At 38.6% G+C, this 25,221-nt stretch overlaps 1 protein-coding gene across 1 annotated transcript in view; it reads right to left on the bottom strand.

Moving 5' to 3' along the window:
* Nucleotides 1–25,221, bottom strand: part of clmpb (CXADR like membrane protein b) — a 111,846-nt gene that overhangs the window by 1,955 nt on the left and 84,670 nt on the right. Inside the window, exons 2-6 of the mRNA XM_056234228.1 lie at nucleotides 23,017–23,174; nucleotides 12,694–12,889; nucleotides 9,653–9,820; nucleotides 7,406–7,528; nucleotides 2,094–2,235 (exon numbers count right to left, since the gene is read on the bottom strand). Of these exons, the coding sequence (XP_056090203.1) occupies nucleotides 2,094–2,235; nucleotides 7,406–7,528; nucleotides 9,653–9,820; nucleotides 12,694–12,889; nucleotides 23,017–23,174 (787 nt within the window). The remainder of the gene's footprint in view (nucleotides 1–2,093; nucleotides 2,236–7,405; nucleotides 7,529–9,652; nucleotides 9,821–12,693; nucleotides 12,890–23,016; nucleotides 23,175–25,221) is intronic.

Here is a 25,221-nt window from a genome sequence, read left to right as displayed (position 1 = left end):
ATGTAAGGTCTTTATACACCACTGAAAACATAGTTATGTATATGATATTGCATTTCTGTCTACAGATCCTCCTAAATTTTACACAATGCACCTTTAAGCCTTGCCTGTGAAATCAGGTGTAAATGTGCTAAACTGGCATAAGAGATCATGACAGTGAATGTGCACGAGAACGGTCCCCATGTTTGTGTGTGCATAATTCAGAGATACAGCCATGGTTTGAGGATGCATTATTCATGTGAGTAGAAAGAGTAAAGTTCTGTCACTATATAGGCCTAAATACAGTAACAGCTGTCTAATGTATTATAAAGATTGACCTGAAGACAATATGAAGTGTGTGTTCCATCCTAAACATACTCAAATAGGTAATATTAAAGGAACACTCCGACTTTTTGGGACTTTAGCCTATTCACCTTATCCCCCAGAGTTAGATAGGTCCATCCATACCTTTTTCATCTCCGTGCGTGCTATAAGTCTGTTTGACACACCCACCGCTAGCCTAGCTTAGCACAAAGACTGGATGAAAATGGTTGCAGCTAGCATACTAATCCAAATAAGTGACAAAATAACCCAAACATTTTCCTATTTACATGTTGTGATTTGTATAGTCACAGAGTGTACAAAAAACAAAGTCACATGAGACACAGACATATTTTAACCGTATAAATACTGGGAACCAGGGGCCTAGAAGCAATTTTGACTTATGGGAACAGACTGTATTACTTAGTTTGTTTCTAAGCAGTGATTAAATTGTGATTTATTATGTGGGCTCTCCCTAGGGGGGTCCGGGGGTATGCTCCCCCGGGAATTTTTTTTTAAAAATAAACCATTAAATGGCACTTTCTGGAGAGTTTTGTGCAAAGAAATTGAGAAAATGAGTCTTACATGATATGTGAAAAACTGCAAGGTTAAGAGCATATACTTTGCATTGTTGTAGTATCAACAGGTATTAGGACATTTAGCATTTACATTACTGTTAATCAGTCATGTAGCCTACTGATTAACTAAAAATAAAAAATTCAAATAAATGGTTGATTTAATTTCCATTAACCACCTAGCTTACCCTCCAAGGATAGATTGAAAAATAAAATCAATCTATCCTTGTGGAAAGGTTCCTTGGTAGCTAAAAGTAGGTCTAGCAAGTCTTATATTTCTGTAATTCACACAGATCAAACACAAATATGCTGCCTGAATAGATTGCTAGTTTATTTTGAGTAGCCAGCTAGCAGTTCTCTTGGCAGTTTGCTGATAATCCGGTGTCTGAAGTAAAATGCTCGAAACATCTCCTGAGAAAAATCACATGGCCAACCTAGTCTTGGTCATTTAATTTAGATTTAGTCTTATTTTCCTTACCTTGTCATTCAAGGCCAGGGCACTTTATGTATTACGCTTCCACATCCCGCGCAACTAGGATCTCCCAGGAACACTCATTATATATTGTTGCGTACATTTATCCGTGTCACCTAGATGCGCGTGCGCGAGCGGTGCGCGATCATGGTCGACTGACAACGAGATTAGCAGCTGAAGAGTTCGGCCGTTTTTAAAAAATTGAATTATTTATTTAAAAGTTGCCGAATGGATTCATTTGGAGACTCCGAAATCGGCAGAGATAGGCAGGCAATGCAAAACAAAATCTTACATTGGGAAATAGTGGGGGGGACAAAACTTCGATTTTGAAATGTGGGGGGGACATGTCCCCCCCACGTATAATGGCTCCTACGCCCCTGGGGAACTATATTCTCTGAAGGCGAAGCACTGCTACTTGGGCGGAGTGATAACCGCAGCACCTGAGACGCGCCGTGGTGAGGAGCAGAGAGCGCGTCTCAGAGCGCGAAAATGTTTGCGTTATTTTGTCACTTATTTGGATTAGTATGCTAGCTGCAACCATTTAGATCCAGTCTTTGTGCTAAGCTAGGCTAGCGGTGGGTGCGTCAAACAGACTTCTAGCACGCACGGAGATGAAAAAGGTATGGACTGACGGCGGACTTATCTAACTCTGGGGGATAAGGTGAATAGGCAAAAATCCCAAAAAGTCGGAGAGTTCCTTTAAGAGTGAAAGTGGAACTATAAAAACACAGTCAATACTGAGATCTCACCTGATCTCATTAGGTGTCTCCTCCTCCTCATATTTCTTCTTCTCCTTCTTGCGGAAGACCAGCCAGATGATGAGAATGAGGAGGAGAACGCCGAATGAAACGCCAACCACAGCGCCAGCCACCACACCAATGCCTCGCACATCTAAACACACAGAAGGACATTTCTGTCATATTGTCAAACGTCATTACATCATATCGGATTTGCCTCATTCATATGATGACAAGAATTCAAAAATTATAAAGAGCAAAACCCTAAGGACACCAGTGAAAATGTTTCAAATTAGTAGAAGAAAATCATCACAAATTATACTATCACGAAAACAATTGGAGTGGATTTTTTTTTTTTTTTTTAAATATGTTACATTTACATGCACATAAATCTAATTGTACCCTGGTAAAGGGATGTTTATAGGCATGCTGCAAAGCAGAGAATCATTCGACTTCTAAACTGTGGTAAAAATGATGTGTCAGTTTGCATTTATAATAAAAAGAAAAAAAAAAAGAAAAAAAAATCCATACAGCCCTCAACATGTACATCAAAAATAAAAACATATATTTTTTAACAACATAAAATGAGCAATCATTATATTCTAAACCTAATTTCAGCTGAATGTCTAAAAGCAATTACATTTACATTGTTACACCATTGCACATGGATATACATTTTTTTGTACAGCAACTTGGCTTTCAAAATCTGTATCTGAAAGTAAGGAACAGATGACATCTGTTTGACATGCAATGCTGTACAATTAACCAAGAAAATTACATAAGTTATAAGCACTTAAAGGTGCATAAAGTCATTTTTTCCCTCATTAAAACCCACAGTCATATTAATACTCTAATAACAGCATTTTAGGTAACACTTTACAATACGGTTCCATTTGTTAACATACTAGGTTAACATTAACTAACAATGAAAACATATTCTAAAGTATTTATAAAGCTTTCAACATTTAGTAATGCATTAATAAAATCAAAAGGTTATATCTGTTAACATGAGATAACGAACAGTGAACAGTTGTATTTTTAACTAATGTAAATACAAATTAATTAATACTGTAAAAAATGTTTAGCTAATTGTTAGTTAATGGGACCCTTTTGTAAAGTGTAATTATTATTATTATTTTACATAAAGCAGGTCGCCTCATGAGGGCAGCCAAATTGAGATTACATGACAGTCACATCTGGTCTGTGTTTGTGTTTTGCTTCAGTTGGACTTGTGGCTGTGTCCAAAATCACCCCTATACTCTTAAATAGGGCACTATTTGAGGGGGCAGCTTGTAGTGGTGTCCGAAACCATAGTGGACGTTATCGAGTGCACTCATTGAATCCCACAATGCACCACAATAACAATTGTACAACAGAAGTACGCTCAAAGTCTAGAAAAAAACCCATGATGCACTGTGAGAGTCACGCACCAAATTAATTCCCATGTCAGACCAGAAGATGGCGCCTAAAGCTGAATCATCCATCCATCCATTTTCCACACCGCTGGTCCAATGTGGCTACAGCGTAATATCGCAGGTATACAATCTGTTTTAATTGATTATGAAGTTATTTCATTAAAATGTTTATACATTCTTGTTTCCACAACAGAGTTCAAGATACATCTTTTCATCACTACTGGAGCTTGCCAAAGTTTCAAATAATTATCAAACAGCAAACGCGGCAGCCCTTCCTGCGCATTCAGTGTCCGAATTCACTCACTCGTTTTCATTCACTCCCTCAAGTGAACTATATTAGTGGAGTAATGTTGGGAATAGTGAATGACTGGGTATAGAGGGCGATTTCGGACCCAGCCATTGAGTTAGTTTCTTTGTTCATGCCCTTCTGTTGCCATAGTTTTTGATTTGCCCTCATGTGTCTCACCTGTGTCTTGTTAACTATTTAGTCCCTAGTGTGTTTTTTTTTTTTTTTGTGTGTATTTACAGCTCTCAGTTTGTGTTTCCAGTAGTCTGTTATTATCTACATTTGTTGGCTGTTCCACTCCTGCTTTTTGGTATCTGACATTTATGGGAATCCTGAGTTTTTGTGTTATTTTTGAATTTTGGAGTAATAAAAGACTGCTGCACAGCACATACGTAGATCCTGCTGCAACAACCGCTGTGACATTGACCAGCCAAATATTAGTACCTTTAACTCAGCAACCCTCCTATAATTGGTTATTTTGCTCCGTTAATAAATTAATCATGTCTGACTACTAATAGCATTTCTACAATGCCAATGGTACCTGACAACTTTCTTTTGCATGATTCTACATTCATGCCACTGGGTGTCAGTATTTCAGTCTAAGGTGACTGCCATATTGGCCAGCACAACATAAATAAATACTAAGTGCACCACGTATTTTTGTTTGACAAATGGCTTTTGATTTGTTCATTGTTTAAACGTTATATTATCAGGGGAGCCCATATGGTACTTACACTTTATTAGTGTTCTCATGAGATATCTTGCGAGTAAAACTGAATAAGTCAGACCCAAATTAAACTTTGCCAGCCACAACTGTAAAACGACTCTTTCACATATTATTTCCTCTGTTGTGAAAGACTTGCACAAGGCCTAAGTGCAGGACAGTTGTCAAGAGTTTATATAACTCCCTCCATCTTCTCCTCTGGTGAACATTAAATTCTTCTGCTTCTTCCAAAACCATTACACACACACTCTGAAGGATGGCTATTTGAGCAAGAGCAATGACAAATGGCCACACTCTGGCTTTCTGTAGTTCCCAGTGCTCAGTAAAGAGAGAGAGAGAGAGAGAGAGAGAGAGAGAGAGAGAGAGAGAGAGAGAGAGAGAGAGAGAGAGAGAGAGAGAGAGAGAGAGAGAGAGAGAGAGAGCAGGTTTGGCTATACTTGTGAGGGCCAAATGCCCTTACTTATATAGTGAAATATTATGACAACCGACTAGTGAGGACTTTTCACTGATCCTCATTAATAAAAGAGGCTTATAAATTGGCTGGATTGGCCCAAACATGTCTTTTTAATTAAAATCTAGTGTTTTGCACATTTTTGATATGGGTAGGTTTAGGGGTAGGGGATGGGTTAGGTAATAGAAAATATCATTAATCTGATGAAATCAATGGAAGCATATCCAATGCCTTTACTAATATATTGAAACAAACATATGAGTTTGTGTGTGTGTGTGTGTGTGTGTCTGTGTGTGTGTGTGTGTGTGTGTGTGTGTGTGTGTGTGTGTGTGTGTGTGTGTGTGTGTGTCTGTGTGTGTGTGTGTGTCTGTGTGTGTGTGTGTGTGTGCATGTGTGTGTGTGTATTATCCGAAATCCTTGTCCTTGTAGGGTAATTTTTTTGGTACCCATGAGGAAAACAACTTATAAATCATACTAAGTGATGTTTTTTGAAAATGTGAAAATGCAGCAAATTTTCTGTGATGGGTAGGTTTAGGGGTATGGGTAGTGTAAGGGGAGAGAATATACAGATAAAAATCACTATGTCTATGGAAACTCCCCATACAACATTAAAACACAATGTGTGTGTGTGTGTGTGTGTTTGCGTGAGTGTGTGTGTGTGTGAGAATGTGTGCAAAGAGAATATGGAAAATAGTTTTTTTTCCCAAGACAGCAAAGCAGGAAAATATTGTATTTTTTAAGATAGTAATACTAAACTAACTAACTAACTAACTAACTAACTAACTAACTAACTAACTAACTAACTAACTAACTAACTAACTAACTAACTAACTAACTAACTAACTAACAAAAACTACCCAATATTTAATCTGTCAAAACAATGGAAACAATGGTGTCATACCAATGATAATAGTATTTTATTTGACAGTATATTGTTAAAAAAAACTATATTATAAATATTAAAGTGTTCATGACATGAGCAATCAACTTTGCCTCAATCTTTTGACATATAAGAGGTCTTTGTAGCATTAAAACCTCCAGCATGTTTCATAGAATAAAATGTCCACCTCATAATAAACAAAGCATTTATCTAATCAAGCTTGAAGAAAGGCTTGTTTTGATATTGAGTGACCTGTGACATCACACAGGCAAACACATTTACATAAGACTGCCTGCAGAGCAAGACGTCGACGAGTAGTTACACATCATCGCACCATAGGCCCCGCCCACTGACATTCAGTCGCTGTCTACACTGGATGTGTGTTGCGTCAAAAGCTAATGTAACCCATTATAATCACTGACTCAGTCTACACTGGATACAGTATACAGATGCACGTTCAGTTTCTGACACATCCACACATCGACAACAGGAAGAGTGAAAGAACGTTTGCTTTGACACATCCAGTTTAAACAGCTTGTTTGCATCTTTGTTCAGACTTTAGAAGGATCCCTGCATCGGAAACAAGTTTGTGGCTTATTTTTAAGCTTAATTAATTAAGGCTTAATTAAGCTTTCACATGAGAACTACTTTTAATATAGCCTAATATCTAGATTTATATGCCATTTGAAGCAATGCATGTTTGTGAAATTTCATTGTATTTTTATTAGTGCTGTCAAACGATTAAAAATATTTAATCGCAATTAATCGCACATTTTTATCTATTCTAAATGTCTCTTGATTTCTTTTTGTCCCATTATTTTTTCTCATTTTAATGCTCTTATCAACATGGAAAAGTGGATCGGCTTGCTGTGTGCAAATGTTTTTTGATTGAAAACAACATTGGCATATACTGTGTTCAATTTCACACTAACATTCTCACTTGGAGCAAATAATCTCTCAATGTAACACTGTCCATCAATAAAAGGGTGAAAGAAATACTGACGAGGTCCTGATATTGACGAGGGGGAGGAGAACGAAGGTCGCTTTGGTCGACGAAGCAACAAAACGTCCTCGCGCGGCGCAAGCCATTGAAATGAATGGGTTTCATAGCGCAGCGCCGCGTCCTGTTGCAAAAGCATGTGAAAAAAACTACAAAGTTTGCTAGGCCAAAAAGACCGTTAATCGCGCAATAAAAAAATTAACGCCGTTAAAATGGGTTTGAGTTAACGCCGTTAATAACGCGTTTAACTGACAGCCCTAATTTTTATATAGTGGTGTGCCGTGGAATTTTTTACTTATCAAAATTGTGCCGTGGCAAAAAAAAAAAGGGTGGGAAACACTGATTTAAACTGCATGAATCAAAACAATAGAAACAATGGTGTCATAACCATGATGCCCATAATAAACAAATACAAATACTCTCTGCAGTGTGGAAACAGCCTCCATCCATCACACTGAGGCTGTAGCTCCAGCTAAAAGCGCCACCACCGACTGATCCGGGATCAGAGTATCATAACATCCACACTTATTACACCCAGGGCAAAGGCTGACCTCAGAGCAGAACTCACATTGCATTGTGACCTCGATGATACAGTTCTCCTCTCCTACATCGTTGCTGGCGGTGCACTTGTAGACCCCGGAGCTGTCCTGCGTCAAGTTCCTCAAGGTCACGATCTCTGGGTTCTTCAGATCTGAAAACAGGAAAACATACTTATATACTGTACATATATAAGCTGAGGGACAACTACAGTCTATCAGATAATTAGGTAGACATGTTGGCAATTGTACGTTGTACATTTCTTCAGTTACACAGCCAGAATAAAGTCCTCTTTCTGTTTAGAAAAATGAATGTGAATATTTTGAATATAGTATAATATAATTAAATGTTTAAACAATTCTATTTAAACACTATTTTGGATTTTATCTATACCGGTATATTAAGTAAAAAAACACAAAAAACTGAGACTGAATTATTTAAATTTATTACTTGATTTTACTTTACTTAATTATAATGTTGTACACTATGTCCACCAAAACAAAAACGGACAATTGTAACAGACTTATTGTATTATAAGTCTATTAATTGTAACCACATACAGTATAACAGATACATCAAAAGATTAGATCAATAAAAGAAAATGTTATAAAAGAAAAAATATAGTGAATGATTCATCCATGCATATGTTTGATTTTTATCAAAATCTTCCAGTGAAAAATTCTTATGCTGGACTTCTCCAATAATTTAGCACACTTAACCCCCTTTCCTACAATTGACCGCACATTCAGATCTGCCTCCATCCAATCTACAACTGATGCTCAAGTTCACACCCTACATTATTTTCTTTTTGAATCCATTTCATTCAGATGAGCGTCACTATACAAAAGAAACAATCTGCCGCTACTTCTGTTACATCGTGACTTAAAAGGGATAAAATCGCCAACAGTCTCCCCAACTTCCCAAGTAGAATTATATATTGGTGTTTTTGTCATATTTAGCAAGGTTTCCTGTGTATTGTGTTATGTGCATTGCTCAAGAACACAATGCTGATGAAGCAGGATTATGGTATGAGTAGCTCTCCAGTTCCAGACTCATCCTGAACCTACAAAACAGTGCTAAAACAGTGCCGTCTTTTACGACTTCCTTTACTACACAGGTTTCAATCAAACAGAGTGTTTTAATCAGAGAAGGAAGTGAGAGCAAACCCAGTAAAGTGTGTGCGTTTATGTGAATGAATTAGTGTTTGTGTGTGTCAGGGTGATTCATGGTTCTGCTGGAACTCCAGTAGATGTGATGAACAGTAAATGTTTCCCTGTAGCCTGTGAGGAAGCGCTCGTGTCTTGAGACCCGAGAACCGCGTTTGCATCTTTGTCAGCCAGAGTGATTTGAGTCGCCTGGATCATTTACACATCCAGGATGCAATGCCTCCTGTTTCATCCCCCCATTCCTGTCCCATCATCCCTCTTCTGATCCACTATCTGCAGTGAATGCAGGAGTGGTGGAATGTTTATCGGCCAAGGAAAGCTTATTAGAGTGAGCAGGTGGTCATTGATGAGGGTGGGTAATTGTTGAGCTCGGGCGAAGGCACGGTTCATCTCTCCTGCAGCACTGACTGCATACGGCTAAATAGATTGTAAAACAATATGGGGCTCTGATGATCTGGTGTCAGCAGGAGAAACTGTTCTGAAAAAGTGCATTATTCTGTCCCATCTGCAAAGCCATTTTACACTCGAATTTGTGTGGTTCTTGCACTTTCGCTAAGTTGTTTTGTTTTCCCAAGCAGAACCCAATGAGATCGAATTCTAACAACAGCCAATATTTTGTATTTTGTAATGTAGTCTGACTATGTTTAGCATAGGCATGTTTAGCATAAACATAGCAATAAGTTAAAAAAAAGAAAGAAAAAAAAGTACTTTTGAACACAAGTACATCTATTTTGAAGGCATGTGTGACTGCAAATCAGTTGAATTCAGTTTGCAGTGTAGGCTATAGTCTTCTGTTTGTGTTATAAATATATAGGTATGCTATAGCTAAATCTCTACCGGTTGACACATTTCACATTGTATACTGCACAACCCTATAGTGCATGGGCTAATATCACTAGAGCTGTTGACATCACAGGTTTAATCTGCTTTAATCAGCACTTCTGTGGAAGAACTAAGCAATGCATTTGTCAAAGTGTGTAAAGTTCATGGCATCAGATCTTTGAAAGACATTCAAGGCTATTATTTGAGACAGTTAGCAGCAAGTAACTGTAAAAACCCCTTTCTGTCCAGAGTAAGGTACGATATGCTGGTTTGCGAGATGTTTGACTCACCGATGAGGGCGAGGGGAGGCAGTTTTCCCACACTCTTGCCTTTATCCAGCACTCTCTCCCATTTGTACTGAATGGGGTCAGATCCGTCTGAAGACTTACAGCTCAGTTTCACATCGCTGCCCTCCAGAAGCCGGCCCTCCATCCAGCAGCGGGGTTTAGAGGGCTTCACTGTAAACGAGGAAACACAAATGTGTGTTAATGTTAACTAATCAGTCTTTTAATATTGTTATCCAAAGCAGCTTACTATAGAAACAAGCCCCAGAATCACGTATCAACCCTTGTTGTGGGGTTTCAACCAACTACCTTTCAGTTACCAGCCCAGATGTTTGGTGATGACTGGGTCACACACACCACCTAGTGGTTGAATGACATCCAGAAAAATGGTTGCGCTTTTAAATCAGGGATGGTGAATTTTTAGCACAAAACATGAAACAAAGATTTTTCTTGTAATAATCTATCTATCTATCTATCTATCTATCTATCTATCTATCTATCTATCTATCTATCTATCTATCTATCTATCTATCTATCTATCTATCTATCTATCTATCTATCTATCTATCTATCTATCTATCTATCTATCTATCTATCTATCTATCTATCTATCTATCTATCTATCTCTATCTATCTATCTATCTGTTTGTCTGTATATATATATATCTGTATAGATGTGGTCTAACTATCTGTATCGATATTGTTTGACACCTTGAAGCAGTATTTTGAATTCATATATGAAACTAAAACTTGCAAACTCAGCACACTGCCTTTTTTTTTGCAGGAAAGTCAATATCAAAGAGGCAATCCATCTTAACTGTGACATTTGGGGAGGCAAGGGTCAGGATTTGGGCAAAGGTCAGGATTTGTTGTCCTGTGCACAGACTGGTTTGAACTCCCCTATGACCTTACGCAGCAGATCTGAGGGGACACTGAAGCCAAATCAAACACCACACTGCCTCACAACAGTTACCAAGTGACCTCAGACCAGTCCCACTGGCATCCTGCTTACCACAGCACTGCTCTAAACTGTTCTGGGGTCAGTTAGATGAGCCTGTCCAGAGGGATCTGTCTGGAGGCTGAATGACAGTTAGGAGACAGCCTGTAGACCTCTGTGGCCCTTACTGGCCCTATACTGACCCAGTCTATAAACACACAAACACATCAGAAGGATGCAGGAACCAATCCAGATATCAAACACTCTATACATGTGTGCATTTTCTACAATGGCATTCTTTAAAAAATTTAAACATTATCTATTTTAGATTTTTTTTTTTACTTAAACAGAGAAAAAATAGAAAAACTAAAATTAAACAATGGAAAGTTTTGACAAAAACAACAAATACATAATATATGAAATTCACGTTCATTCGTTACTCAAGTTGTTATGCTGATAATATAATTTGTCATTAATAACGTTGTATTAAATTAGAAAAATGCAAAAAAATTGGTCTCACTGTACAGTATATGTCAATATATTTTACAGAATCAGGATTAGTTAACTAGAATTACAACCATAAAAAAAACTTTTGTTATTGGAAATAAAATAAACCTTAACTGAAATAAAATAAAACAAAAATTAAACATATTTATTTCAGCTAGTTGCACTGCAGCACTTCTCATTTTTATGTAGAACTATAGACATAGGCCTATATATAAAAAAAACATCAATAAAAATGACAAAAACAACTAAAATTTTAATGAAAACAGAAAATATACAAATAAAAACTAATTAAAAATATTATATATCTAGTCTGGTTCTGTTGAGATCACAAGTTCACAAGAAGACAAGACAGTAAAATAAAATTCCATGGATTGTGTGGACTGTATGATTGGAAACAATATAATTATTATTTTTGCAATTCCAATTGGTGCCTGAAATAACTGCACTGTTCCAGGATGCGGTCCTCATCTCATAAAATAATCAGCGAACAAGATTTTTCACAGCTTATGCTCCATACTGAAAATCAATGAACATGCGGATGGACTCCAATTGAAACAATGCCCATTCGTTTAGCTCTGATTCAAGAAATCTCAGGAAACAAGCAGAGCTTAGATGGACCAGCATTCACAGTAGCTGCAAGCAATTAATACAAATTATGATTAATGCGTGTGCGTCATTTCCTGTCCACTCTCAACTGCAAATTTCGATAAAGGCTGAAAATAAAGGCTGAAAATAACATCCTCATGTGAACACTAACTCTCTGTAATGTGTTTATAGAGTGACGGAGAGGAAAGAAAAAAAGAAGAGTAGCGAGAGAAACAGGGGGTGGAGAATGAGGATTATGGGAAGGCAGAATTGAGCTAATCTTCTGTGATATGCTAATACATGAGAGAAACTCTAGGGTGGAGGCCGGATTTACATCAATTCATCCTCCCATTTATCTCTCTTTTCCCTTTCTTTTTCTCTTTCTTTCAACTTTACACCAATATCCTGTCCCTCTGTGGCTAACGTACTAATCTGGTAATAAAATGATTTAAGAAATAAAATTAGGACGTGATATACAACTTCAAACTGCTTGGCATAAGCCTGCGAGTCCTTGAAAATAGGAACTACGCAGCTAAAGCATATGATAGAGATGAGTCTAACGTCTTTCTTTTCGCTGTGGTGTCAGAGATACTGTGTTTGAATGACGGCTTGGAAACCCTATGGTCTAATAATGGATGCCAGACATAGCAAAATATCAAATCATGAGAAGCTCATCTGAACCTCATTTGGGATGACAGTAAACTGTTTTGCTAGAAGAAGAGAAATCACATAAGCTCGTAATTCTGCCTCTTCTGTTTTTAAGAGATAGAGCTCAATCAATGTTCTCTCATCCCATCATTTCAAATTAACATCCTCTCGATTTACCATCCAAAGTGAAGCAAACATAACCAGCCACCAGAGTTGAGAGTGACTGGCCAGCAAATGCAACCAATCATATTTCTAGGTTACGTCAATGATGGCCAAATTTTGTAATCTGAATGATGATCAAATTGAATCAGTGTGAGGCTGGCTGATGGAGGAAATGGTTGGGAGCTGATTCCAGGAAGACGAGCCTTACCCAGCACAATGAGGTTGACTTGGCTCCAGTGGTATTTTCCGCCAGTCTTGACCTTACAGTGGTATTCTCCAGAGTCCGTCAGCTGCAGATCACTGATGAGGAGAGAGGAGTCTCCGTTCAGGTAGTCGCCCGCGAAGGACAGACGACTGGCATGGTTGTCGTTGGTGTAGACCTCATTGTTGAAGAATGTGATGATCTGAAATGTGACAGCGAGAGAGACAGAAAGAGCTTTCATATAAATGAAGGAAATCAGTGGAATCAGACATCTATTTGAGTTGAAGCCAAAGGGACGATAAAACAGGCAAAAAAACTTTTTGGGTAACACTTTGGAATAATGGTCAATCATTAATAAGTAACTTTGCAGGATTAATGAGTAGTACTACATTAACACTTCAGCTACTACTATTAACTGAAAGGTTTAACTAATTAGTAAGTAATTTCAAATTAAGGAGATGGTTCCTTATTAGTTAATCAATAATTACTTAATGAGATTAGCCTCATTAATAACTAACTGAAATTATAAAGAACATTATCATGTGTCTGAGACGTAATCAGTCATTACACTAATTACTGCATCACTAATTACTCAAGTGTTACCTAGTCACTATGCAGGAAGTGATCTGGACCATTATTTTAAAGTGAAAAATTTCACTTTTAACATAATGGTCCAGATCACTAGTAGTCCTTGAGAGTAAAGAGTAAAAGAGTAAAAAAGACTATTGCTAACGTCTCAGACAGGTTAATGTTGAGAATAGTAATTAATTAGTAATTCTTTATAATTTGTCATAATTACCTATTAGTTCTTAATGATGCCAATATTAGTGCTGGGTTTCGATTCAAATTTCAAGAATCGATTCGATTCCGATTCTCAAGATCTTGAATCGATTATCATTATTCGATTCGATTCGATTCGATCCGATCCGATCCGATCTTCGAGATTAAGATAAGTGTTTTTGAAAAAAGCATATTTTTTTTCCAGCTGTTGAATTACAGGACTGTAGTTATGCAACATATTGATACAATTATTATAGACATTTAACTGCAAATTAATGGAGTATGGATGGTTGTAAAGAACAATCCCCCTTCCAGAGTGTTGATACAACTGCTTTCACAAACTTGCACTGGTGTAGACGACAGAGGACGCAGAGGTATATCAGCAGCAGTAACCGCAGAGGATTGCAAGTAACCGCAGCAACCGCGATATTCACGTTTTTTATAAGGCTATACCCTTCTTGTTTTGAACTTCATGCATGTGTATTGAATGTTAAACAAGTTCATAATGATAACAAACAAGACTGTTTATCGTGGTGATGTGTAGCCTACAGAGGCTTCGCACAGACAGTGAATGAGAGAGATCGGCAGAGCGCGTGCGATTACCTGCGTCTGTCTTTGAAGTCATATATGTATTTGTGAAAAAGGTTGCCGTGTCAAAGGAAAGCGAAATATTTGTCGTATCATCCTTTTAACGTTCACGTCACGGGTATTTACCATAAATGCGCGTCAGCAGCAGCGCTGGTCAGCATCCCACTGCGCGAGGAAGCCGCGGGGAAATAAAATCAGCGAGTCACGCATTGAATCAATGCCATATTGGTCTCTAATAAGTAAAGCATCAGCTTCAGCGTTACCCATGCGACGCATTGCTGCTCAGCTGAGCCTTGAAAAGTGGAACTCAAAGTTAAAAAATAATTAACACCTTGTTTCATTACATCTCTTTTAATGAATCAGCTTTTTTGAACGTGTTCGTTGAATGAACGGTTTAATGACTCACTCAAAGCCCGTTGTCGTAACAATGTGCGCGCTGAGTGAAAGCCTTTCAATGCGCATACAGGGATCTCCCAGTCGCGGCAAGTTAAAGTTCACGGGGAAAATGTAAACCTATTAAAATCGATCCTCTGAGTTACGGATCGATCTTTAGAAATTAATATGAAAATCGATTCAGAATTGGTGAATCGATTTTTTCAACACAGCACTAGCCAATATCATTAAGTAATTATTGATTAACTAAAAATGAACTCTCTTAGTGATATTATTGATTAGTTAACCTTGTTTCCATATTAGTTAATACCGGTAGTAGTAGCTGAAGTGTTAATGTTGTACTACTCATTAGTCCTGCATTACTTCCTGTTACTTTTTGAGTTGAGCTCTTTTAATTTGGGCCAGTAAGCAACCACCTAGAAACCAACCAGATACATTGGCAGCCACCTAAATCAACCTAGCGATGACCTAGCAAATCTAGTAGCTACATGCTAAAAGCAAACAGAAATGCCCTCACAACTAACCAAAACAAGCAAATGATCTAGCAACCATCCAGAATACTGGATAGCCACATAGCAAAGCATTGAAAACATTCAAAACACCTCAGAAATGCATTGCAATGCCTTGCCAGTCACCTAAACCAATAGATATGTATGTGTAGATGCCATATTCAACCGCTCAAAACACGTTGACGCACACACCGTCAGTGTGTTGTCACTCACTGTAAGAATGATGCCACAACATTGAGCAGCTTCTGGTTGTGAAACCACCAAGATTTAAATTCCCAAAGGAATAAGATAATCTTTCACATGGGGAGAATATGTTGGTTTGTGTTATATTAACTCAATATTGCATGTTTTTATCATGGTACTTTTAATGTTTTTACTTTTACTATGGTAACTTTTTAATGTCGTGTTAGCTGACACCTTTGTCTTGTTGTATTGTGTTAGTTTAGAAAAAAATTCTCTGCTGAAGTCTATTTCAAATATAGATATACAGTACATGCATCTAAATGCAGTTGCAGACACTCAGTCAACTTGCTCTCGAATGTTCACGGACCAGCTTTGACCTTTCCAATATGGCGGATGACCAACGCATTCTCATCCCAAAGCGTAATATTTTGACTCTTTTGCCAAAGCGTCTATATCCAACGCATATGGCACCCTTTAGCGTCAATATAACACGCTTTGGTTTTGGGTAGGTTTAGGTCTGGGGTAGTGTTAGGGTTAGACCACTAGGAGGCGCCATATATCTGCGTCTCATTTGACGCTAAAGGGTGCCATGTGCGTTGGATATAGACGCTTTGGCAAAAGAGTCAGTATATTACGCCTTGGGATGAGAACGGGCTCGGATGACTTACGTATAGCGGCCCATTGAACGGCCGCTAATGAGGCGCCTGTGGACATATACACTCACCGGCCACTTTATTAGGTACCCCATGCTAGTAACGGGTTGGACCCCCTTTTGCCTTCAGAACTGCCTCAATTCTTCGTGGCATAGATTCAACAAGGTGCTGGAAGCATTCCTCAGGGAGTTTGGTCCATATTGACATGATGGCATCACACAGTTGCCGCAGATTTGTCGGCTGCACATCCATGATGCGAATCTCCCGTTCCACATCATCCCAAAGATGCTCTATTGGGTTGAGATCTGGTGACTGTGGAGGCCATTTTAGTACAGTGAACTCATTGTCATGTTCAAGAAACCAATTTGAAATGATTAGAGCTTTGTGACATGGTGGAAGTAGCCATCAGAGGATGGGTACATGGTGGCCATAAAGGGATGGACATGGTCAGAAACAATGCTCAGGTAGGCCGTGGCATTTAAACGATGCCCAATTGGCACTAAGGGGCCTAAAGTGTGCCAGGAAAACATCCCCCACACCATTACACCACCACCACCAGCCTGCACAGTGGTAACAAGGCATGATGGTTCCATGTTCTCATTCTGTTTACGCCAAATTCTGACTCTAACATCTGAATGTCTCAACAGAAATCGAGACTCATCAGACCAGGCAACATTTTTCCAGTCTTCAACTGTTCAATTTTGGTGAGCTCTTGCAAATTGTAGCCTCTTTTTCCTATTTGTAGTGGAGATGAGTGGTACCCGGTGGAGTCTTCTGCTGTTGTAGCCCATCCGCCTCAAGGTTGTGCGTGTTGTGGCTTCACAAATGCTTTGCTGCATACCTCGGTTGTAACGAGTGGTTATTTCAGTCACTGTTGCCCTTCTATCAGCTCGAACCAGTCTGGCCATTCTCCTCTGACCTCTGGCATCAACAAGGCATTTCCGCCCACAGAACTGCCGCTCACTGGATGTTTTTTCTTTTTCGGACCATTCTCTGTAAACCCTAGAGATGGTTGTGCGCGAAAATCCCAGTAGATTAGCAGTTTCTGAAATACTCAGACCAGCCCTTCTGGCACCAACAATCATGCCACGTTCAAAGTCACTCAAATCAACTTTCTTCCCCATACTGATGCTCGGTTTGAACTGCAGGAGATTGTCTTGACCATGTCTACATGCCTAAATGCACTGAGTTGCCGCCATGTGATTGGCTGCTTAGAAATTAAGTGTTAACGAGCAGTTGGACAGGTGTACCTAATAAAGTGGCCGGTGAGTGTATATATATATATATATATACATATATGGTCTTATCAACTACTGCTAGCAACCCTGTAGCCACATAGTAAAATGCTAAAAACACTCAGAAACAAATGCCAACTAGTGCCCTTACAACTCTAGTAGCCACATAGCAACATCCTAAAACACCTCATAAAAATACAGCCACACCTCAGAATAACACATAAATGCTTGCAAGTTGCAACTATACCTAAAAAACAACCAAACCACCCAGAATACATTAACAGTCAAAGAGTGAAATTCTGAAAACACTCAAGACCCATCAAAAACTCATAGCAACGTCCTGACCACTGCCTGCAACACTCTAGCATTGTAGCGGGGAACTTTGCATTAGAAAGCACTTTCATTTTCTTCAGAAAATGTACAAATCTTTATTTTTCTTCTGATGGTTACTTCCCGACAACTGTACTACTGTGCAAAAGACAAAAGGGTTTTTCTGATTTAAAGAACCTCTACCTGTGCTGACTGCCCTTGGAAAAGATGCTAAATGGCTGTCACACACAAACACAGCTGCCAACACACACATTCACACACAGTCTGACTGTGACAGCCGCCTGAATGCCTGGGGTTAAGAACTAAACGCTGATGCCACGACACATCAGCAGACCTGCAGTTGGGTTCACCTGCCAAAGCTGTCGGTGATGACTGCTCGTTTCACACACACACACACGCACGCACACACACACACACACACACACGCACGCACGCACGCACGCACGCACACACGCACGCACGCACGCACGCACGCACACACGCACACGCACACGCACGCGCACGCACACACACACACACACACACACACACACACACACACACACACACACACACACACACACACACACACACACACACACACACACACACACACACACAAACTCATTTGCATTTCTGGCCAAAACATCTGTGATTCTTATTGTGTGCATCCAGTATCACTGACAGTCATGACACGATACTCTTTGTCATACTTATTTATTTAGATTACAATTGACGCCAGAATAATCTTCTCTAACAAGAGTAACATCTGAGTCACAGGTTATGGCTTCACTTCAAAGAAAGAGGTTGTTTGCATTAGCCAAGTATAGGTGTAATATAGCTGGAGAGAGCTTTGTTTGTATTTCCGTTCATCTCAGTAACAGCTGATGGATGTGCGACATATACTACACATGAACATGCAAAGTCAAAGGCAAGTATTGCAGGTTTGCTGGTCAAAACGTTCACTCTGTCTGGTCTGTTAGCAGGTTTCAAAGGGTTTTTGCATACTTTTCAGTTGGTCAAGCTGGGAGACCAGCTTAAACCACCTAAGACTAGCAAATGAGATTAGGCTGGTTTAAGCAGATCTTCTTCTTTTTTTCAGCAGCAAGGAACAATCTGTCTGTTTCAGAATTTCAAGAGCCCTCTTAGGCCTTGTCCACACGGACACGGCTATTTTTATAACCGGAGTTTTTCCTCCTGCGTTTAAAAAAAATCCCGTCCACATGAAAACGCAAAAACACGCTGTCAAGAGCATGCCACACCAGCAGGTGGCGATATATAACCCTAACTGTAAAGCCATGTTGGCCAATCAGAAGCCTAATAAAAAGTGATTACAGGTTCCGGTAGGCAGATAACGGCGCGCAATCTGACATCGCAAGGCAAAAACCCCGGTTTTACTGTCTACACGACAATACTGTAACCGGCGTTTCTGAAAATCCTCACCCTGGCAGGGGTTTTCAAAAATGTTCGGTTTCAGTGACCTGATACTGCGTTTCCGTGTGGACGAACGGCCGAACCGTGTAAAAAAAGTCACGGTTATAAAAATACCCTTGTCCATGTGGACAAGGCCTAAAACAATCAGCTACAACAGCAACCTCTAGCATAACAAAATATCTGCGGTTCACACAGAACCATACAGCAGTTTGGTGTCAGTAAGATTATTTCTTGACCAAATGTGAGTGTAAAGACTTTTATATTGCTGCAATAGATCAAATACATGCTGTACTTTTGAACTTTCTAATCATCAAAGAATCCTGAAAAATAGTGTCACTGATGGTTTCCACAAAAATCAGCATATTATAATGATTTCTGAAGGATCATGTGACACTGAAGACTGGAGTAATGATGCAGTAATTCGGCTTTGATCACAGGAATTAAATTACATTTTAAAATATATTCACATAGAAAACTACGGAAGCGTATTGCATTCACTTGAGGAAAAAAAATCTACTCTGTTTTTCTGAATTAACGAGTTAATTATCTCAGAATTACGAGATAATTTTTCATGGAAAAAAAGTTTTTGCTCTGTTTTTCTGAATTAACGAGTTAATATCTCAAAATTATGAGATACATTTTTCTTGAAAAACATATTTTTCACTCATAATTTTGAGATAATTAAGTCATTAATTCAGAAAAACAGAGCAAAATCTTTTTTCCATGAAAAATTATCTCATCATTCTGAGATAATTAACTCGTTAATTCAGAAAAACAGAGCAAAAACTTTTTTCCATGACAAATTATCTCGTAATTCTGAGATAATTAACTCGTTAATTCAGAAAAACAGAGCAAAAACTTTTTTCCATGACAAATTATCTCGTAATTCTGAGATAATTAACTCGTTAATTCAGAAAAACAGAGCAAAAACTTTTTTTTTCCATATTCTCTTCAGTTTCCGGTACAGAACCCATTGGATGTTGCGCATGCGCGGTCAACAAACGAATCACTCTCTGAGACAACTCTGTAGTCCCAAGTCATATTAAAGGTTCGTTCAAAATGAACGCAGGGGCAAACTGGGCCATGCTAAACATGCAAAACCACTGGCTATATCAGTATTCTTGTGTGTGAACACATCTCCTTAGAGCCTATACAACACATTGCTAAACAAGTTGTGGCTAAATGTTGACAAGCTGAACGCTTCTAGTAACACAAGCCTTACAGTAAAACAAAAGAATGACTTATTTATTATGCCAGAGGCTCAGTTTTATTCCTAATCACATTTTCAGACATTTGATTTTAATTAATGACGTCTCAACTGTTGTCTTTCCATTAAATATTACATGCGATGAGCCAGCCGTCCCAGAGGTTTCAAAGACTGTGATGCGAGTTTCTTTATAGGCCTTTCTTTCTTCAGAAATGAAATCTCAACTGATTATATGAACAGATCTGTGCTGACTTTCAAACAAAGGAAGATCGCTGTCTGTCATGTGCATGGGGGAATAAAAAGCCTTATCACAATCAGATAATTCAATTTATCTGAAAGTATATCGCCTTTTGACGTCCCCCTGATGAATTAGTGTGCGCTGCTACATGAAAGATATCTAAACTTGAAGCTGTGTTCAAACAATGTTAGTTTCACAGTGAAAGATTCCCACTTCAGGCAGATAAGACGAGCTCTTATCTGAATGTGTTTATGCGAGAGCGAGGGAGAAAGAGAGATGGGTGAAGCGTCTGTTAGGTGTACTGATACATGCGGACCAGACGGGTGTGCATTTCAAAGAGAAATTTAGCCTGTGACAGACTCAGACTCTGAAACTGTGACGAAACTGTGAGAGAGATGACAGTCAAAACTAGCAGTTGCTTGGGTTATTTGTGTGGTTGCTATGGTGATCTGAGAGATTGCTAGACGGTATATTTTACGAGGTTGAGATTATATGTCTGTCCACTACTGACAAACACAAAATATAAAATTAAGGGGAGACTTTCACTTGTCCCAAAAGAGTTAAGACATCATTATGAAAACTTTTTTTTATTATTTATGGTATTTATGGTTTACTTTAAAAGGAAATATGATGGTAACCAAAATAACACACAAATTATTAACTATTATTAATAAAACAATTATTATTTGGATCAGGCCCGCCGACAGGGGGGGACAAACGGGTATGTTGTCCCGGGCCCAGGGTAGGTAGGGGGGCCCAGAACTGGGCCCTCATTAAATTATGGAATAATTGTAAAAAAAAAAAAAAAAAAAATAGGCATATTTGTTGAAAAAATATCTAATATTTGAGTTACATAAAAGCTTTTTATTCGTTTTCTTCCTAATTGTCCTTGAAATAGTGGTCAAGAGCCCCCCCCCCCAACAAACAAAAATGGTTTGGCCACTGATCGAAATATGATGTTGTCATTTGATTTGAAGTTCAGTAGGCTAACGTTACGCTCAAAATGTCAGCACAAGTCCGGTGCTCAGAAAAGAAACGAGAAGAAGAAAATAGAGGCCTTCGAGATGCATTAAAAAAATATTTTTAAAAAGGTGGTGACGGTGAAGCTGGAACTAACGTTAGTAAAGTCAACGTTGACCAAGGTAAGAAACAGCGCAGCCAACGTTTATGAGTGTTGTCAAAGACCCGGCACTTCGGTACCAAGTCGGTACAAATTTATTTTTAAACGTCACGCCACGGTACCAGGTTTTCTCAAACCCGGGATGCGCGTGCATGCCCAAAGCGCGTGCAGTTGCGTCCTCTTCATAAAAGCGCTGAGACATGGCGACCGGCGGTGCTGCTGCTGTGGTGGCTGTATGCTGTAAATCCACTTGTTGATAAGAAAGGAGGAAAGAGCCACATATGGAAATATTTTGGATATTAGCTCATAATAGCGACGCGGCGCGCTCGTTTTTACAGGCGCGCCTAAGTTCATTGTTGCATAGCAACGACAGACGCCACGGGAGAGCAAACGCTTGTGGAAAGGAGAAAGCGGTGCGAACTGCGCTCTCCATGATGACGAGGAAGTATTAGCAAAGAATTCATTGATTTCTAGCCCTTGGATTAGCTTTACTACTATTTATGGAGATGAGAAATAAAAAGCCGGCTGAAATGCATCACTGTCATCATCGGTGAACAGATAATGGGTCAGATCCGAGTCTATTTTTGCTGTGCTGCTCATGCTTAAAAGTGAAAGCACACTTTTGATGGACAAAAAATAAATATGATTTCACACAAAAAGTGCCCAAAATGCACAGATTATGCATGTCTAGTGTGTTTTAACAAGAACTGCAGTAGGCTATGTCAGAAAAGAAAATGAAGACATTTATTGAAAATGTACCCATTTAAACGTGTTTTTATTATTCATTTTGGGTAAAAGTATATGGTGTTCTATAAAAAAAAAAAAAAAATCATGGGGGGGGGGGGGGGGGGGGATCCCATCTAAGATTATCTTGTCCCGGGCCCAGGCAAGACTGTCAGCTGGCCTGATTTGGATTATATATACAAACACACACACAGTAGTGGCCATTATATATATACATAATAATATATACATATATATAATATAATATTAAATATGTTATATTTTTTAAATATTTTAAATATGAGGGAAGAACAAAACACTTAACTTGGTTAAGGTATTTATCTGACAAAAAAAAGGCAAGCTACAACAACAAATCCGTAGAAAAAAAAAGCTCACAGGAAAAAGCATACATTAACTTAAGCATAGTTAATAATATTTTGTTCAGATATTTTGCCTTCAGAAAACAATAGGGCTGTATACACACTTTATGTGTGTATTTTGCTAATACAGCAAAAAGACATTATCAACACAGGAGTGAAAAAAAAGGTCTGAAAAGCAAATAATTAAAATAAGGTTTGTAAAATATTAGCCCTACAACTTGTTGTCAAAAAAAAAGATTATGAAAACAATGTTTGGGCCATTTGAGCATTACAACTCCCTGACCAAACTACATAGCAGGTAACTCGGCTGGGATTTGTGTAGGGACATAAGCACTGACCTTTCTGAATACAAAATAATTTTTCTGGCTAGTATCTGTAAGGCTAAAATCACCTCAGGTTTTTTAAACAGTTAGTATCCAAATATAACATGTTTAGACCAAGTGACTGGAGACCCGGATGACAGACAAAAGGGATGAGAAGTATAATGCAAAAACAAAACTTGTATCCCGAGAGAGAGAGAGAGAGAGAGAGAGAGAGAGAGAGAGAGAGGGAGGATAAAAAGCAAAATATTTTTTACCACACGCTGTTTGATGTTAGGTTTCTGCAGGAGCCACTCGATGTCCAGTGTTTGTCCATTCGACTGCCAGAACTGGTGATAGCAAGGCAATGTGGCGTTGTCCCCGACAACCCTCTTCATCTCGGTCTGAGCCCCAGTCGAGAGCAAACTCAACAGCACTGTAGAGAAAGATACAAACACGGCATGTCTGTGAAATCATGCAATGGACTGGTGGACAATTCCACATTTAGGACATTATTGTCTTTCGTTAAAAAAGTTCCAGGTTTTATTGCAACCCAGTCTCAATGAAAAACGTGCCTGCAAAACAATATTATGTTCGTCCTTGCATGTTTTGTGTCACTTTTTTTTTTGTCCAGTGAGTGGCACTTAAAAGTCCGTTTTTATCTGAAACAGATGAATGTGAATCTGACAATGGTTTATTATAAGTTAAATTAAATGATTCCCCTGTAATTATAATTTGTTTAAAAAGGAATAAAAATTGTTGGCATTTACTGGTGGTGCCACTGGTGGTCATTTCAGCTGGAAATGTGATGGATAAAATTCCACACTTTCACTATTTCTCACTAAATGCTTCACTTCGGAATAGATTACATTTCAGGAGCAACATGTGTTGTGAATTCCATTTCGTGCTATTTTTTTTTAAAAGGGGAGACAGCCCAGGTGAATGGGAAAAAAAAAATTAACTAATAGATATCAGCATTACACTTTCCCAGTTGATTACTGACTTTAAGACAAATATCTTTTGTAGTACAAGTTTTTAGAATGTTTATGTGTAAATGTGCAAATTAGGTATTATCTCATTAAATATGCGCTAATTTGCATGTATTTCCAGAAGAGAAATCTGAACATTAGATAAAGCCAGATTCAAAATTCTTGTTTAATTTTGTTGACATATTAGAGTCAAAGGTTTTTACATAGGGGATTTTGGATATCTTTTTATCACTCATTGTCAGCAGCCATAAAAAATCTATTTTCGCCCCGTTTTTAGGTATAAAATGTTGTATTAATCAAAATCTGAATGATATATGAACAAACCCCTCTGTAAAAACCTTAAGAATATGGATAGGAATACAACTGGAGAGTTTGGTGTGTGTAAGTGCTGCTGAAGTGGAGATTTCTGGCTCAGAGTATGAGAAAAAACACATTTTGAGAAAACGGCCTTTAAAGAATTGACATCAGCCAATGAGATTTCGCTTTTAGAATTAAATGCCCCATTGTACTTTCACGATTGGTTACTGATAAAAAAGGAAATTACCATATTTGGATCCCACAACATTGTACAGGAGAGAGAGCTTTCCAATGGTATATGTGATGACAGGGATGACTATGAAATTCAACTTTTGTTGAATTTAGGAGAAATCTACAAACGCAAATAGACAAAGTGTGGTAGAATGAAGACCTAAATGTGTATTTTGGACTTTTTTTCACCACAAGTCTGAAAGAAGACATGTTATTGGAGACAAATAGCACAAAATCTCAAAATTGACCAGTGAAAAACAAAACAATGTTTTTGCCTGCCGTGTCTTGCCTTAAAGAACTAAATAGTTTTAACAAAATCAAGTTCCACTACAAGACTGGCATGGGCTTCAGCATTTATCATGCAGTCTAGACACACTGTAGCAACACAACAAATACTTCAGTACAACTTTGGAAGGTTAGTAAGTCCCAAAACCCCAGATAGGTCATTTTCACACTTTTCCGATTAATACATTTACACAAAAAAATGGCAAGTCCACATCAAGTATACTATTTCAGACTCTATGAACCTACAGCTCTTTCCGCCACAGGGATCCTGGCTAATTTACTTGAGGCTGTTGGACATTGCCGGAGGCTTGAGTAGCATTACAGACAGGCGTCGTAGGGATTTGCAGACTAGTTTGGTCCCATGAGGCAGGAATAGGACGAGATGCGCAATTCCTTCCACCTGGTGAGAGGAGCTCGCAATACAAACAATGCAGCATAACTCACAGCTTCACCGCTCTTATACCAACAGATATTTATGGAGTTCCGGCATTAGCATAACATTACACTTAATCTGCTGTCGAATATCACAAATAGCCAGGGCCGGAGTGGGACTCATTTTCAGCCCTGGAGTTTCATGCCTTAGACCGGCCCACATTAGTTCCCGTCTGACTATATTAAAATAATGTAATTGAAACCTCAGTATAGCTATAAGTCTGCAATAGTGCAGTGTTCTGTACAGCC

This window comes from Rhinichthys klamathensis, unplaced genomic scaffold (assembly GCF_029890125.1).
Source record: "Rhinichthys klamathensis goyatoka isolate OS25496 unplaced genomic scaffold, OSU_Roscu_1.1 h1tg000391l_1, whole genome shotgun sequence".
Lineage (NCBI taxonomy): Eukaryota > Metazoa > Chordata > Actinopteri > Cypriniformes > Leuciscidae > Rhinichthys > Rhinichthys klamathensis.
The sequence above is the reverse complement of the archived record's forward strand: the minus strand, read 5'-3'. Positions and strand labels throughout refer to the sequence as shown.